At 42.0% G+C, this 17,535-nt stretch overlaps 2 protein-coding genes across 4 annotated transcripts; both read left to right on the forward strand.

Annotated features, from left to right (window-relative positions):
• The first annotated feature begins 8,101 nt into the window (after window positions 1-8,101).
• Window positions 8,102-10,205, forward strand: tceanc (transcription elongation factor A N-terminal and central domain containing). 2 transcript variants are annotated; one of them, XM_032506655.1, is made up of 2 exons: window positions 8,102-8,253; window positions 8,389-10,205. In XM_032506655.1, exon 2 carries the CDS (start codon window positions 8,394-8,396, stop codon window positions 9,393-9,395), a length of 1,002 nt encoding a protein of 333 aa, XP_032362546.1. In that variant the 5' UTR covers window positions 8,102-8,253; window positions 8,389-8,393; the 3' UTR covers window positions 9,396-10,205. The 2 variants fall into 2 exon arrangements, with proteins under 2 accessions (XP_032362546.1, XP_032362545.1); XM_032506654.1 differs by having other exon boundaries at window positions 8,102-8,247; window positions 8,382-10,205.
• Window positions 10,206-11,940: 1,735 nt separating this feature from the next.
• LOC116674153 (ras-related protein Rab-9A) lies at window positions 11,941-17,237 on the forward strand. Of its 2 annotated transcripts, none has more exons than XM_032506658.1 (2): window positions 11,941-12,155; window positions 15,334-17,237. In XM_032506658.1, the coding sequence occupies exon 2, from the start codon at window positions 15,437-15,439 to the stop codon at window positions 16,040-16,042; it is 606 nt and encodes a 201-aa protein (XP_032362549.1). In that variant the 5' UTR covers window positions 11,941-12,155; window positions 15,334-15,436; the 3' UTR covers window positions 16,043-17,237. The 2 variants fall into 2 exon arrangements, with proteins under 2 accessions (XP_032362549.1, XP_032362548.1); XM_032506657.1 differs by lacking the exon at window positions 11,941-12,155 and adding an exon at window positions 12,703-13,063.
• The last annotated feature ends 298 nt before the right edge of the window (window positions 17,238-17,535 follow it).

Raw genomic sequence — 17,535 nt, forward strand, 5'->3', positions numbered from 1 at the left:
ACTTATTCTTATGACTGACTCTTATTTCAAGGTAAAAATCAAAATCAGTGTATCCAAACATACATTTTTAGTATGCACCATTGCAGTCACTTTCTCTTTAAGGCCCTGACACACCAACTCGACGGCCGACAGTCAGCAGAAATCAGTCAGCCTCCCTGAGTTGGTCAAAAAAGGGCCTCAGAACACACCGAAACAACGCCGACTTGCGCGTACTTTTAGTCCAACTTCCTGCCTTCCATTTCAACATGTCAAATCGGCAGAAATTAAAGCCGACGGCTCCTTCAACTGATGACGGCACAGAACACACCACACAGGCTCGAGTCACCGACCTCGCCAGACTGTCAGTAACATCAACATTACATTTATTACATATAACATATTTAACATTTAAACACTGATGTTAGACAACACCATGGCTCAACAACTTCCTGTTAAGTGTTACTTCCTCTGTGAAGCAGCACAGCACGTGTGTGTGTGTGTGTGTGTGTGTGTGTGTGTGTGTGTGTGTGTGTGTGTGTGGTGTGTGTGTGTGTGTGTGTGTGTGTGTGTGTGTGTTTTTAACTCAAAGTTCCCCCTTTTGGACTGAGACAAATGCTCCACGCTGGCTGAAAGCGAGGACGTGGTTTACCTTCAGATCAGCCGAGTCACAAAGGCTTTCAGTTCAAAGCCAAGGGCAATGAAAAGAGCATGGCCTGCACTCTGTCTTCAGATGTCCCCACTTTTGGGTGGGTTCATGTGTTTCATCATACCCACCTCAGCTTTAGTCCTCTCAATAGAGTTTTGGCTGCAAAAAGGACAGAAGATCAGTGACAAGCACCTCCGTCTGTTACAGATTCCACACGTTCAGCAGTTCATTCAGAGGTTAACTTTTAGCAGAAGTACCAGGACTGGAGGAGAACAACGGCTTTCAGACAGCCTGTCATCAAATGTGCGTGATGTCCAGAGCTGGAGGAGTCCTGATTTTAGGGTGTGTGTTCATACCGAGCATGTTTGGAGAGGTTGAGGCTTGACCTTTGCACTGCAGCCGTTTCGCTCCTTTAATTAAAATGAATGATGCACTGGATCAGCTAGAGTATTTATTGATATATTCTGTACTCTTAGAAGATAAAGTTACAGAAAATCAAGCTGAAGGATCTTTCTTAAGTTAAATGGATTGTTTTGCCTCTTTTAAAGAGTACTGAGAATTGAAGAGCCATTCTAGCAGACATCTGTAAAGCTGTAGACCTCCTAGGCACAGTTTGCTATGAGCTAAATGCTAACATCAACATGCTAAAATGCGCACAATGACAATGCTAACATGCGATGTTTAGCAGGTATATGTTTACCATAGTCACCATCTTAGTTAAGCATGCTAACACCCCCAGCATAGCTAAAAATATGCTACTTTTCAGTCCTTAAGGCGAACTGCATGAAATCCACTAAACAGCAACCACCGTGGCTACAAGTGCTAATTGCAAAGCTAACAATACATTTAATGTGCCTTCATTTCCCAAGATTTATTTAAGATGTAATGATTTATCTTTGACATGCTAAAATACTTCTTCTTTTTTAAAATTAGTCATTAAGTCAGCAAATTAACCTATTATGGTCAGTTCCACAGCATCTATTTTAAGTATGCTAACATTAGCTGACATAAGCTACTGGTTATACCAGACCAAGTTAGGCTGTTGCGGCAAAAAGCATGAGCGAGGGTGTGTTTTATTACTTATAAGTTTAACTTTTCATCTGTGAGAGGGAGATTGAGTTATTTTTAAAAGTAATAATCTCACTTTGAACCCTGCTTTGCTTATGTGTTGCCAGTAAAAAGCGGATGGAATGTAATGCAAAAATGCAAAGACCGAGGGACCGTAGGTGTGATTGCACCCTTTGTAACACCTAATCTGTTCACAGTTCTCATCTCATGGCTCAAACTAAACGGTGTGTTTGTGTAAAACGTGTGTGTGGGTGTGTGTGTGTCTTTATTGATTACTTAGGAGTGAAAGAGAGAGAGGTGCTGACTCCTTCTCTCAGTTGGCTGTTAATATCTTTGCCACATGACACAAGCAGGAATTTGTGGAAGCGTGCACATGGACGCATGCATACAGTTGAATGCGTGTGTGTGTGTGTGTGTGTGCATTTCCATGGCTTGTGTCTGGAAACACACCTCTTCCCACACCTTTTTGCCTACTTTTTCATACCTTCAACTCTCTCTTTTCATGCAGTTTATCAGCCCTACTCGGAGCTCCTATAACTGTGCATCCATCAGACGGCCGAAAGTAGAAGACAGGCGCCGAGAGGAGAAATGGAGGATGTCGGAGGGTGGGGAGGAATGTAGGAGGAGGAGAAAGAGACGAGTGGAAGGTGAAGAGCAGGAAATGAAGGAGAAAGAAAAGATGGAAAAGAGAAGAGGTTAAGTAGAATGAAAGGTGGAAGATGTAAAGAAGTGTCCTGTCCTCAAACACTCCAGGCCCATGAATCTTAACTGTGGGCTATCAGGAATTCAGACCCGATCCCCCAACGGAAATTACCAGAGAAGTGAGGGGGCGAGAAGGGGGGAGATTGCAGGCTAAAAATGTAATGCACTTCCTCTGTCTTTTCTTTTTTTGGAAAAAGCCACAAGTTTGGTCGGTGTATCGTACAGTAACAAATCCTCTTAGTCCTGATTCTCACACCTCAAAATTAAAAATGCAAAAAAAGAGATGAATCTTTAACCCATGCAGGGAGACATTCTCATTCTGAAGAGCAACACAATCATCTCAGACATCATGTTTCAGAGGACGTTCATCCAAAAGGTGTGGTATCTCAGAGAGAGAGAATGATGTTGATAAGAGGACACAGTGGACAAAAGCCTTCTACTACGGCGGCCATTTTCACACAAGGCGCCGCCCCTCAAGACAAAAGCACTTTCAGTTCTTATCTTCAATGCGCTTGAACACACCTGTTTGAACCTCGCCATACAGGTAGATGTTTATCTGTGTGTGTGTGATAGCACTTTATGAGGTAGGAGCGAAGTTGTGGTGGAATTTATACGAGCTGCACACATGATGATTTACTTTCTGTGCATATGTGGATTGTATCAGAGTCATAGGTAGAAGAAATGCAGTGATTGGTCCAACAAGGTTGGGGTTTTAGGCTTCAGATTCAAAATTTTTGGTTAACTTTAGAAACAAAGGTTAGGTTATAATGCCTGGGCATTCTTTTTTATTTGTATGCAACATTTTTCATCATCACCATATGTTATCGTGAATCAATTGGAAAAAACATTACAGAACATTACAAAAAACAAACACATTGTTAATATTGTCAATACCTTCACAACTGAAGGAACAGCAACCAATCCACGTTGTTTGTAGAAGTAAGGTGGAATAAAAGGCAATAAATCATAAATACGGGCAAATGGTAACATTTACAGGGTAAAAAAGGACATTAAACTCAAAACCAGTGAAAACTGATGTAAAATAACATAACTGGTCTCAAAAGACGACCAAAGTATAGGACTCAGTAAACAAATAAAAATAAAAGTATGACATATTTGAACATGTTAACTGTCTTTTTTAAGCTTGACAATTTAAGAAAAAAGAGATAACACAATTGTTCTCTTAAAATGTAAAATTCATAAGCAGTAAAATGCCCATTTGCTCAATTTGGTACACTTATTTGGAATTGCTATACCCATTAGCTTATTGGGGCTAATGTTAGCACATGTTATGGATTAATTCATTAATTTGTGTAATGCATTTGCTTGACTTGACTTTTTCCAAACATAACTATCTATTTTTACCCATAAATCCTTGGATCATGGGATCAGAAATGGTCACTTTGAAGGACTCTCGGAGTTATTTGGTGCCTCTTGATTGCCCCACACACCTGTGCACAGTTTGCACTCGGGGCCTCGCCCCTCCACTGTGATCACATTACAAATGTTTGTCCAGTAGATGCTGCACAACTGCGAGCAGCGTGGGAGGATGTAACCCGGGTGGCGGATTTCCCATAAGGCCAAAGTGTGTGTGTGTGTGTGTGTGTGTGTGTGCGTGGATGAGGGGGTTTCATGGGAAAAACAAATGTGGTGAATCAATGCGGATAAAAGTGTATTTATGGGAGGGAACACATGGCTGTAACCACAGAGGATTGGTACGTCACATCCTTCAGAGCAAAGTCATTAAAGTGGGTGTTAAAAAAAAATCAATACTCTATTTTCTTTTTAGTTCGTTTCAGGTCACTGCTTTTGGTATCGTGGGTTAACAGAGATTAAGTTGAGAATGGACTCACAGCCGGAGGATGCAACTATCCTTTAAACTATTGCAAAGAAAAGTGTTGCATCACATTATAAGAAGTGTTATGAAACGCCAGATGCAACATAAATGTGTGACTTGTCATTCTGTTTTGACTCATTCTCCCCCTGTGGAGCAGATCACTGACAGGCTGGTATCAGTTGGACTTCCTTGTTGTTTCTGGCTTTGACGATAGTTTGAGCAGAAAAGGACAATATTATGATGAACCAGAGAAGACATAACAGTCAGAGAGGGTTTTTTTATTGGTTGCATGTTGGGGGAGTCTCATTTCCTGCCTGAGGCGGTGCACGGCTGTTAATAAGAACAAGCTAAACGCAGTGGCACTTGGTCTGGTTTGGAACCCCCGAAATAGAAACAGAAACCTTTCAGTGGCAGTCACAACAGAATGGACCCTGTGTTAGAACCAGCGAGCAAGGGAGCACAAAGATGAGAGAAAAACATCCACCCCAGTCATGTGTTATCATCCTCAAGGTCATGATGGGTGGGTGTGAAAGGTAAGGGGCAGCCCCCCACCCCCGGTCACACATTAACTCACTCGAGCACACACACCCTGTCAAGAGCATTAGGCACAGATTCAAATCAAGAGGTCAATTTTGCTCTCTAAAAGACAGCCTTCAATAGTCTCACGCATGTGATTTTTGCAACGACATATACAGAAACCTCAGTATCATCATGTCTAATAGCATCCAACCGGAAACTACTGGGGTGGGCAGGGGGCGTTACATTTTTGTTTATTCATATTTAATTCGGACCCACCCTTGATTTTGTTAAATACAACCCCCTCCACCCAGTAAGTCAAAATAATACAACAGTAATGTTTAATTAGTACAACTTGGTAAAAAAAACGTACAATACAATTTCATCTGTGCAACTTGTTCCACCACTAATAAGGGCAACACATGAAGAACTTACTATGGTTGAATCTAATTAAAATCTTACTATATTTATGCATTGACATGCAACAACAAAAGGCCAACTTTTACTTTTTGTTCTCCAAAATAAGTGAAGGAGGAAATAGAGAAATAACATTTTGTGCAACGACAAAATGTTCTATTCTACCCTTCCCTCAGCAAAAAGAAAAAATACCCAACACAACACTCCCCCTTTTCAAGACTCAAACCCCCCCCCCCCCCACCCTGATAAGTTGTCCCTCAGTAGGTTGAATTTTGCACTGAGAATGAGACGATGTCATGAATGTCTGACCATGAAGAAAATGATCACTTTAACAAGAAAGGCCCTCCTCCTCCTCCTCCTCAGGATTTATCAAGCTTGTGTGTGTGTGTGTGTGAGTGTGCGTGTGCGTGTGCGTGTGCGGCCTGTGTGCTCAAGCGTACCGAGAGGCGGAGACAACAAGAGCAGGATGTGATACAGCAGGACTCCACTTCTTCTCCAAATCAGCACAAGAGCGGAGAGCGCCGCCTGTTGACGGACGGCCGTCGCAGTGGCGGCGTGCTGGTAAAATTCCATTCCCACAGATGAGGAGCACACAAGTGCAGCAAAGGCTGCTGCTGTGACATTACTTGATAAGATCCGAGGCTGTGTGTGTGTTTTTATGTCCGGTAATTTCAGTCATGTGTGGCTGGAGAAACAAAAAGCCAGGGAGCCGGCAGCGTGTCCACCACTGAAGGGGGGATTCTTCTTTCTTTTCTGTCTCTTTCCTGAAGGCCCTGCCGGACCGCACCCATCTCAAAACACACACACACACAACACACACACACACACCACACACACACACACACACACACACACACACACACACACACACCACACACACACACACACACACACAAACACACTCGGTTGGGGGGCCCCTAAACCCAGAAAATCCACTTCCCAACAACCAGAAAAGACAACAACACAAACAAAAACTTGAATGTCCGACATTGCACATCGCAGGGTTCACAGAAAGAAAACTCCTTAAACCAGCACACTTGCCTTAAGAAAAGTCAAAAGTTAAACATTAACGCTGCTAAAAGCCTCCTGGAAACATCCACTTCCATTTGGGGGTTTTAAAAGCTGCAGTTTGAAGACTTGAGAGCCAGAAGCTATTATGCGGAGAGACACCGTATCCATTTTCCCTCCGGGCCTCCATCCGCTACGGGCCCCAGCTGCATCAATCTTGAAAGCAAATGTTTAATATGAGATTAAAAGGGTGATGTCATACCTCAGGTTACTAATGGCACCCTGCTCATCTATTTATATGCCATGGAGCTATTTGTGTGCAAATAATATAATTTGACAGGGCAGTACTTTGAATCATATGATGCTAATAAATGTGAATAATAAAGGTCATTTTAGTCCAGTTTATGTGTGATGCTAATGCATCTTATAAAGGCAGAAGAATTCCATTAAAGTATCTTTTAGAGTCCACTCCTTCCTAAGGGACTGTGCAACAGTGTTTGGGGCAGGTGGAGGGGTCAGAAAAAGAGGAGAGGGTATATTTTCTGTTTGCTCAAGGGAGGAGAGAAGAGGTAAAACAATTAGTGGATTAATCTATCACTCAACTACAGTAAATAAATTGGCAGCCATTTTTGTAGCTGATTAATCACTCTATTGCTTCTTTTTTTTCAAGTAGAGATGAAGTGATTCCAACTTCCCGATGGGAATATTTGTACTTTTATTTTGTTATTTTGTATAAGATAAGAAATTCAACATATTTGGGTTTTAAACTGTTGGTCAGACAAAACATGACATTGGAAGACGCCAAGTTGCATGTTGGGAAAACGTTGTGGACATTGCTATTTTCTGATATTTGTACAGACCAGACAAATGAACAACTAACTGAGAAAACAGACTCATCAATCATGATATGAATTAGCAGGAGATGGTCTTATGTTTTCTGACCCTAGATTCAAATTTAATTTCAGCCTTCCCTTGCCAGATGTACTATAAAAAAAAAAAAAAAAAAATAGCATCAAGCATTTAATCATTACAAACGATTACGGAGGAGGGTCTCACATTTTTGAAAAGTCAAACATTAACCCCTCATTTCAACTTCCCCCCCCCCCCCCCACTCCAATACTTTTCAAACAGTCCCTATATTGCACTCAGTTTTGCTGCCACATTCAATAACATAATGTTAAATCAATATATGTGTAACTTTTCAACCAGCCAGAGTTTCTGTATTTCCATTCACTTATGTCATTCTTAAGTGTGTCTCATTGGCTCTGAATAGTAACATACTAACAACTACCTGCTCACTAAGTCTGTGTAAGTGTGTGGTTTTGATGCACTGAAGCAATTCTTGTCTTAGCTCCACAACCATGAATTATCCTATACAACTCATTCATCTTCTTCCTTCATTACCTATAATTGCACAACAGCTTCTTGTCTTGTGGCTGTTTTGTATGTAAGGACTGCGTGTTTCTGCACGCTATATCCGAGCTCGTGCAAATCCTCCATCAGCATCCGTCGTTAACTGAGTATCTGACATAGGCGTTAACCCAGCTTTGTTGTTATTGTCAGTGTGTGTAGAAAAGAGTTGTGATAAATGCACAGAAATCTGACGTGGTTTCTGATTGGAGGAAAATGACCCCGGAAAGCCAAATGCACACACCTAAATCCTAAAGATTTAATCCATTTCAGACAAACCACAGCAATACTGCAAGGCCTGATAAAAGCCATTATTGTGCTACAATAACAAATTCAACTTGTCACAAAGTAGTGCAAGGAGCGTCAAAGAATTCAAAAATCCTTTCGCTGAAAAATTGCAATAACCTCCATTCTGGAGGAAAGTGATGTCTAGACCAAAACATCTTTAAAATTGAAGGTGCCATACATGCTCAGCTTACAGTACACATTAGAAATGTAAAACTAACCCTGACCCTTCTTGAGTTTCTAATTCCGTGAGGCTACGGCACCATCTAGAGGTGAATTCAGGCAACTTCCTGTTTGAAAGACATTTCCAACATGGCTGCTCCCTTGTAGACGTTTTCAGGCGAACTGCTCGTGTGAAGTGGCTGCAAACCATGAGGAAGATCAGGTAAACCAACTCAAACACACAGCAAGTCATATTTCAACATGTTGAATGGTCATACTGCAAAGGCCTGTGTATGAAGTTATGTATCGTTATTGGCACTTTTAGCTGTTATTTCACTACTCCTCCCTCTCTGTGCAGCCACCATGGATGCAAAAGAAGTAGTCCACTGTGCTGTGCAGATAGAGAGATCCCTTGCAGACAGAAGCTACAGGGACATCTTGACCCTCCTTGGTGACGTTGATAAGTTGCGCGTCACAGCAGAGCAGCTGGAAACAACCGACATTGTTAGAGTACTCTACAGGCTCCTGAAGAGCTGCTCTGATGTCAGCGTGAAGAAGACAGCGAAGAGCTTGTTGTCTAAGTGGAAGAGGCAGTACAGCAAAGATACACAAGGTGTGAAATGCACGGGAGATCCCGAGCTGTCTCGCAGGGTTCCTCTTCCAGATGAGGCAGGCGATGGAGGAGTTTCCAAGCATGGGGATTTCCACATTGGTTCTGCACACACCCGTGGCAGTAAGGTGGAGTGTGCGGAGCAGGAAGCCTCATCCTCCAAGACAAACGATGGCCTTTCTTTCACTGCAGAGAGTACACCCGCATGCTGTAGTTTCTCATCCGTACGATCTAAATGTGTCCAGCTCCTTCTTGCTGCCCTCTGCCCTGAACTTCCTGATCAAGACAAGGCTGCAGAGCTGGCTACAGATATTGAGCAGCACGTCCACGAGCTCCACAAATCCTACCAGGGCAAATACAAAGCATGCGTGAGGAGCAAGGTGGCCAACTTGAGAAATTCTAAAAACAGGCATCTACGCCAGGGCCTCCTGAGCGGCTCGCTGTCGCCTGAGGCCTTCGCCCGGATGTCTCCGGAGGAGATGGCCAGCGCAGAGCTCCGGAAGCTTAGAGAGGAGTACTCGTCCCGGGGTGTGAGCGAAAGGCAGCTTCCTCAAGGGATAGAAGGCACGCAGACACAGAAGATAAGGTGCAAACGATGCGGCGGGTCGGACTGTCGGGTGACGCAGGTGTCCAGGGGTGCCCTCTTCCTGCCTGCGTGGGTGAGGCAGAGCGGCCTGGATGAAGACGCGATGACCTTTGTGACCTGCAGCGTGTGTGGGCAGCAGTGGTACCACAGCAGCTGGGTCTGCCTCTGATAACAAGGATCAGATTAATCATTCAGTCTGAAAACAACAATGACGATGAATGAAAGAATAACAAGAATGTACTTGTTTGTATATGAATATATGAATGTATTTTTTTTGTTTTATGATTGTTAACAAAGTACCTTTGGGTTGTGGAGTGTAAGATAGATAGATAGATAGATAGATAGATAGATAGATAGATAGATAGATAGATAGAGAGAGAGATAAATAATTTATTTCCCAATAAAATGGGAAATGACAGTGCAGCAGCAAAAGCGGTCACACAGCACAGAATATAAATAAATGAAATCAGATTCAGAATCAGCTTTATTTGCCAGGTATGAGGACACATATGAGGAATTTTACTACTACGAATACTAGGAATAGTATTGCTAATACTAGGATACAATATACATACATACAATATACATGAAATAATAGAAATAAAATACAGAACAAATATTTCAATATATATATGTTGAGCATACAAAAATGTGCAACTGCTTAAATAGTATGATAAAATGTTAATAGACCAATCTTAGTACTAGAGTTGGACAAAACAAGATGATGTTGGACATTGTGTTTTCAGTACTACCTGAGATTTTTTTTGGTGCAAACATAGGTGCATGATTAATTAAGAAAATGATCAGCAGATGACTTGGTCATTAAAATACTTGTTAGTTAAGCCCTAGATGGTCTCGCATTGCCAGACCATTTCTTAGAGCCCAAGTTTACAAAGTTCTGTTGGCCAATCCACACCGAATCTTTGAGGAGCTGAAATGTTATTACTTGATAAAATGTCCAACTGCTATTGATTTTATCCCATCAGCTCTACTGTCATTGCGTGAAGCCGCCCTCATGTTGGTTTTCCTGTTTTCACCTCATTTGATCATGATTCTGTATGGATTGAGAAACTTTGATAACTTTTCATACCAAGTTGGAACGAGTTGAAAACGCCGTGTTTGAGGCGTTTTGGTTCCTTTTTGTCTTGTCTCTTGAAAAGCTGAAAGATTTACCAAATGCGAAAACACCAAAATGTGACGTAACATTATCCCTGCATTCGTTAAATGCCTCAAGATTTTTGAAATGGAAGGAATGGTCAGAGGAATGCAGAGTTGAAACAATGGATGGAGAGCATTCTTGCGAGATAGAGCGCATACTCGTGGTTTGAACAAGATATTTTGTGAACTGTGAAATTATACCTTTCTACTACAGGCTAAGAAAGCGGAGCCTGTTACAGACTGAAACCACAACTTTTAAAGAAGTAGCTGTCGTCATCTTCTTTCCGCTGAATCCGTTCATGTCTCCTCCAGTTAATCTGTGCTTCCAGTAACTCATTTAACTAGTTTTCCTGGCTCCTGTTTACCTTTGACCTCATTAATGTCATTTTCTTTGATAAAAAGTGTGTTCTGTTGCACATATTGTAAGTCACACTTGGTTTGAATGCTCAAAAGGAGAAGAGGAACACGTGTCCCCATAGCTTCCTGCAATTTCCCATTCAGCTAGATTGTGCATGAGACATGTGAGCATGGTGAGCATGTGAGTCCGTAATCTGCCCTCCCGATCAGCCTCAGGCGTGGATATCCCATGGTCCTTCACTCAGTCAAAGTGGCACAATGACTCATTTACACATTATCGTGACATCACATCCACAGGCCTTTACTGTACCGGCTGAAGGCTTCCGAAAACTATAATCCTCTTTTGTTTTTATTAAAACCCTTTAAACGTGTGACCCAAAAGTGAGTGAGATGTACATTTCCTGTCTCAACACGACCTGTCTGTTCTTTGCCGCAGGCTCACTTGGTTTCAAAAGGAACAAATTGGGGATGTCCAAAGATAAAAATGCCTCTTTTTTATGGTTCTCGTTAGATATCATATACTATATGGTGCTGCAATATCTTGTCAGGCAGATACAGAAGGAGTGTGGCTGTTTCTCTGTGCTGTGTCTCCTTTCAGAGGCTCCCTATCTTTTGAGTTTTATTGGGTGACCGATTGTCATCACCCAATAGTCGTGGGTGGGCCAGTAGCCATTTATAAGTTCTCCTTGTCACACACACATGCAGATGCAAACTGACACTGCAGACAGGGGGGAGACCTGTTTGGCTTTCTTTTGGAAATCGCAACCAACTGTAAAACGGCTTGCAAACCAGCAGAAATGCATAAATCCTGATATTTGCTCATTTAAGTGGGCAGTGGGTGTGACAGTATGCAGCAGGTTATATGTCCTAGGTTGCAGCAGGCTGTCAGCTCCAACATTTTTGTCCCAGTTGTTACTCCTTAAACACATTTGTGTGTCTAAAGTGGGGAAAGTAGGTCATCCTGTGCTTTTAGAAAAAATATAAATCACCATAATGCAGTAATATGTCTTTCTTAAAACTTTAATCATCTTGGGACCCTTCATATTTATTTATGGACACTTAGGAGGGTTATAATGGGTAGGAATCCAAGGAACTTCCTCATGTAGGTTTAAGTATTTTTCATGTTATGTTACAGAACAACAGAAGTCACAAATGAGATAAAGGACAGACAAAAGGTTAGAAAGAAAGGCCTACAATGAAAAGTGGATACATTGACACCCAGAGGGAGCGCATGACGCGGAGGCGTGACGCTCCCGGGTCATGTGAGCGTCATCTGCGGCTCCAGCCAGGGCCAGGGCCAGGGAGCAGCGGGGACATTCAGCGCCATGTCACCGGCTGACAGCAGCACCCTGCCGGGATGGAGGAGGGTGGCTTGAACGCAGAGGAAGCCGGGCTGTGACCTACACACCGACAGGTAGCCCACAGATACTGGAATGTCAAAACTTGAAATTGTAGTTTGAAAAAAATAAAGTCGGTAAAGTCGTGAGTGTGAAACTGCGGACCGCTAGCTAACGTTGCGGTTTCTGGTAAAGCTTCCATTATCGGACAGATATTTGCTTCTCCCTTCTATGAGTTTCTCGAAATATTGACGACGGACAAACACAAGTAATGACTGCGAGATGAAGTTTCGTGAAGCATTGGAGCTTTCCAAGCTAATTTATTTGCAAAATGGTTAATATTTCTAAGCTGCTTGTGTACACAAACCAACTATAGTTGCCTGAAACCTGTTGGCCAAAGAGTGTTAAATTCTACCTGTTTTAGTAGCTGTAGCTATAGCTACTAAAAAAAGGCAGATATTAGCCTACTGATTTGACCCATATATTATTTAGGCATACTGTATTGTATAAAGGGGGGTGGGGATTAATTAGCCTTAGTGTCTTTTTTCTGATATGGCCTATGGTTGTGTAACACAACATAACATAAATTGTGTGAGTAATAGCCTACATGGAATGTGTTTAATCAGTCCTTTAGGTAAATGATGGTTGCAGGCTAATGGCAGGAGGGGCTATGTCTAAAACCGGAAAGTGGCAGCGTTTAGCAGTTGGAGGACAGTGAATGTGCATCTAACTAGCGAGGGAAATGATGTAGAAACTATCATTTCTCAACTGTGTTAGGGCTCATCAGTGACGTCATGTCTTAAACAATACAAAACGGCTCGACAACATAAAAAGCTCGATACACGCTTCATCACGGAAACACACACTCCGAAGCCTCGGCACAGCCACGTAGCTAGCATCCCTGGAAGTAACCAGTTTCCAATACTCTATAGTCGTTCAACTGTATGTTTTGGACTGGAATCGGCGAGGCGAATCTTCCGGTTTTGTAAGTCCATCAATTATTATTTAATCATTTATTGTTTAGTGTGTTTACATGTTCTCATCAGTGTAAGTTTGCAGAGTTCACTGTGGACTGTAAAATGCTGTTTTCGACTACGATGGTGCTGTAAATCTTCTTTATTGATAGTAAATATGGAATTGGCTCACACCCAGCTGCTCTCCTGGCAGGTCTCCGAATGAATGGGCAAAGTATGGTTGAGCATATTGGCTCTGGAAATGAAATGAAAACAAAAAAGAATTTGAATTTGAAGTTTGAATTAAATCATGTGGCGGGTTGCCTGGAGGAAATATCAGTACTCGGAAATAATCGTGACTTTATTGGAAATAATCCAAAGAGCAGCCTTCATTTTGAATAGTAACATTCTGCTGAATGAAGCACATGACTCGTGTGTGTGTGTGTGTGTGTGACTGTGTTTGACTGTGTCCATTCATTCCTGCTCTATAGCATTGCTGCTTTTAAAAGAAAGGGAAAAAAACATCTTTTTATAAAATAATAATGTTTCTCCAATAGAAATAACAGGAGCAGCACTGCAGTCTGTGTTAAACGTCCCAAGAGAAATACATTATTTACCCAGTTATGGCTACTGGGCTGAACGTGCTTATTGCTGCCAGTTCATGTGCAATGCAGCCCATAACGTTTATCTCCTGGCTTTATTCATGTCTTTAAACTCTGCAAAGTAGGCTAACTTTCCCCAACTAGCAGGGGATCTGTTGTAATTGGCTGCAGGCTGCATGTCCACTCCTGTTGGATGTTGCAACAGTAGTATTGGTAATACTGTAGATATTGTATTATAGACTTGTATTACATTATATTAGCAAATTAATTGCCTACTATTTTGATTGTCCAATGATTGTTAGGTTCATTGATGAGTTAGTTCTTAAGCTAACGTGCAAAATGTCTGGTTTCAACATCTCAAATGGGACAATTTTGTGAATTTCTTTGTCAATAAATGGGATATCTTAGGTTTGGAACTGTTTTCGAAAAGAAAAGTAATTTACTTGAGCTGCGGGAAATTGTAATGGGAAGGTTTCTGGACAAATTATTTAAGTCCAACCACATCTAAGGGATTTTACACTCACTAGATAGATATTTGGTATTGAAGTATTCATTTTAAAGGCTTTGTCTTTGCTGTAAAGTTGACAGAACATAAATACTATTGTGATGAAAGTGATTTGTCATGCTGATACTAACAAGTACTCAAACCCACTTGTTGATAGTGTGACAGCCAGCCAGCGGTGGATCAGTGCTCAGTCTTAACTGTGATGGAGAGACAAAAGCTCCTTCTCGCTCCCATTTCAACCTGCTCCTGCTGAGATTTCCCACTTTAATCTCACAGATTTGTCCTGGTATGTGGGTGGAATGATTGCAATTTAGCTTAAACTGTGTGTATGTTGAGCATGCCAGTGTGTGGTAGGCGATTTAGATGTGTGCTTAAACCCTTTTTAAGTCACTTCTCTCTACAGTCAAGCCTGTGAAAACGCCTTTGGCCACTTGGGGATCTGTTAAGTAGTAGTACTCTTTCTTACCGATTGTTGAATAACATGCATTTGTGCTGATGTAAAAGTGAATTTTAAACTTGTATTCCGGTTGTTGATTCCCATGTTGATGACTCAGTGGTCCTTTGATCAGTGTCCATGTGATTAACAGCTTGGATCATTTAATGCATAACATGTTACAGTGCAGGAAGTTTATTACTCTCGTAGTGTGATGAGTGGACCTTTTTTAATAGGATTAGCTAGTCGATTGGCTTTAATCAGTTCTCCTCTGTGAGGGAGCGTGTACTTCCTCACAGGGTTTGTGTGTGTGATTAAGTGAAAGCTGATTAAGGAGCAGTTTGTTCTTATCTCAAGCACAACTTTATCTGTGGCCAAAGGTAGAAATCAAGGAAGTTTTTCCTGAAGGAATACCAACACTGAATGATTTAAGCCTGTCATGGCAGGCAGTCAGATTGTTTATTAAAATGATCTAGGTTTGTGTGGTGTGACAATGGTGGGGCTGCAACTAACTGTTATTTTCATAATCAATTATTTTTTCCATTCTTCGACTCAACATTTGGTCTATAACGGGTCAGAAAATAGTTGTTGTATATTGTTCACAGCTTACTGCAGCCCTACTACAGTACTGGGCCTCAGTATTATGGGCTAGATGTGTAAGTCTGCAGAACGTGATAGCGGTGTGGACACAGCTACTCTAAGGTGTGACTGTTGTTATGCGCTCTGCTTTCTAAGTTAAGATAATGTTTTTGTGCTACTCAGGTGGAACTGCTTTTTCTATCGTTGGGTGTCTCCAAACCTCCCGTGCGGTCGCTCGCCGAGGACTTGTGAGACCAAGATTGTCCTGAGCCGTCTCTCTGCAGCCATGACATCCAAGACAGCCCTGCTGAAGGTGATCCTTCTGGGTGACGGCGGTGTCGGCAAATCATCCCTCATGAACCGCTACGTCACCAACAAGTTTGACTCTCACCTATTCCACACTATAGGCGTGGAGTTCCTCAACAAAGAGCTGGATGTGGACGGCCACCACGCCACTCTGCAGATCTGGGACACGGCGGGTCAGGAGCGTTTCCGCAGCCTCCGCACGCCTTTCTACCGCGGCTCCGACTGCTGCCTGCTCACCTTCAGCGTGGACGACGGGCAGAGCTTCCGAAACCTGGCCAACTGGAAGAAGGAGTTCACTTATTACGCTGACGTAAAGGACCCTGACAACTTCCCGTTTGTGGTGCTGGGCAATAAACTGGATGTGCCCGAGCGGCAGGTGTCTGGTGAGGATGCGCGGAAGTGGTGCCGCGAGAACGGCGGCCACCCGTACTTTGAGACAAGCGCTAAGGATGCTACAAACGTAGCATCGGCCTTTGAGGAGGCGGTACGTCGCATCCTGGCGTTGGACGACAGAGCTGATCACCTGATTCACACCAACACAGTGGACCTGCAGAGGAAGAGTCACCCTGACCCCAGCTGTTGCTGAGCGGAGGGTGCTGAATGTGACTCCCAGCAGGACGCCGTGTGACTCTGCACAAAGAGGAACTGGTGGTTTGCTCAGTAGCTGTTGTATTACATACCCTCAGATAAACCCGGGACCAGGATCTGCATTTGTAAGCAAATACTGAGACTCTTTTGGACCAAAAACTGAACATTTTGTGCCAATATTCAGCATTTCCACCTACACAAGAGACAAAAACTCTCCACCCAACTCTGACAATAACATATCATTTCTGATACATGTTTTATAGATTTATTTGTGGTCAGTGATGAACCTCAATTGTGTCAGAGGTGGACATAACTGGCTCATACCTGAATTTTAAGGGGCCTTTATGGAGTGATTGTAACTTGAGCTGGGTTTCTGTGATAAAAGCTGAACTACATCACCTCTAAAGTACAAGCAGTTCTCTAAACTTAAAAAAAAAAAAAATGTTTTCACGTGACTGTTGGAGCTGTGGCTACAAGTTTTAGCCCACAAAAAGAGAAGTCCAGAGATTAGCGTCTGCCTCTAGAAGCAGATACAACCACATTTACAGCTAAAATATAATGCAACATAATCCTGATTGTTCTGAAACGGCTCAGTAACCTATACTCCCAAAATGATTTTCAGGTCTTTTGATAAACAAGCTACCACTAGAAAACATAACACATGACTAAAACATGTCATATCTGCAGTTATAAACCAACATTCAAATTTTCCATCTCCAACTCAAACTCTTGATCTACAGCATGGAAAGTAATTAATGTGGTTAATCAAATTACAGACAGAAACTGCTGTCTTTAACAGATTGTTATAGAGGAAATCACATGTTGAGATTAAATAGTTGATTTAATCATCTTTTCCAGATCAGATGTTTGCTGTTCTGTTGGGATGATATTACCAGTGATGCTATGATGGAGTGTAGTGTTCCCCTGAGGAAGAGCTAATGGTAGTTGTTGCTGGAGTTATAATAATCTGTATTTAAGTATGTATTGATGACACTATCTCTCCTCTCACTATGAAAAGTCGAGCACACTGTTGAAACTTAAAATGTTAGATAAGATTAAAATGACTCTCTGTAACACTGCGGCCTATGTAATCTTTATCAGCAATGCCTTCTTCAGGGCCAATGACTCCCATCATTATTATTTTTTTACACTGGAAATAAAACAACAGCCAGCAATTAAACTGGAGAAAAATCTGTCTTTTGTGTGCATCATTTGTGTCTTTTCTTTTAATTTTAAGAACAGTACCTCCTTTGCCCACAAGGTGGTGCCCATGGATCAGAAGTATGTGGTGTCACAGTAACATTGGTGAGCTGTTATCTCCATCTTAAAAGTGCAGCAGAGACACCAGCATGGCAATAGTGGCAGAGGTGTTTTCACCTATTGTTCAGGTTCAAGTTGGGCAGAGCTTTCTTTAATTTTTTTTTTTCTCAAATAATTTGGGCATACTAAATCATATTTTTAACAAAACATGTTTGTTTGTTTTTCAGTACA

Source organism: Etheostoma spectabile, chromosome 24 (assembly GCF_008692095.1).
Source record: "Etheostoma spectabile isolate EspeVRDwgs_2016 chromosome 24, UIUC_Espe_1.0, whole genome shotgun sequence".
Taxonomy (NCBI): domain Eukaryota; kingdom Metazoa; phylum Chordata; class Actinopteri; order Perciformes; family Percidae; genus Etheostoma; species Etheostoma spectabile.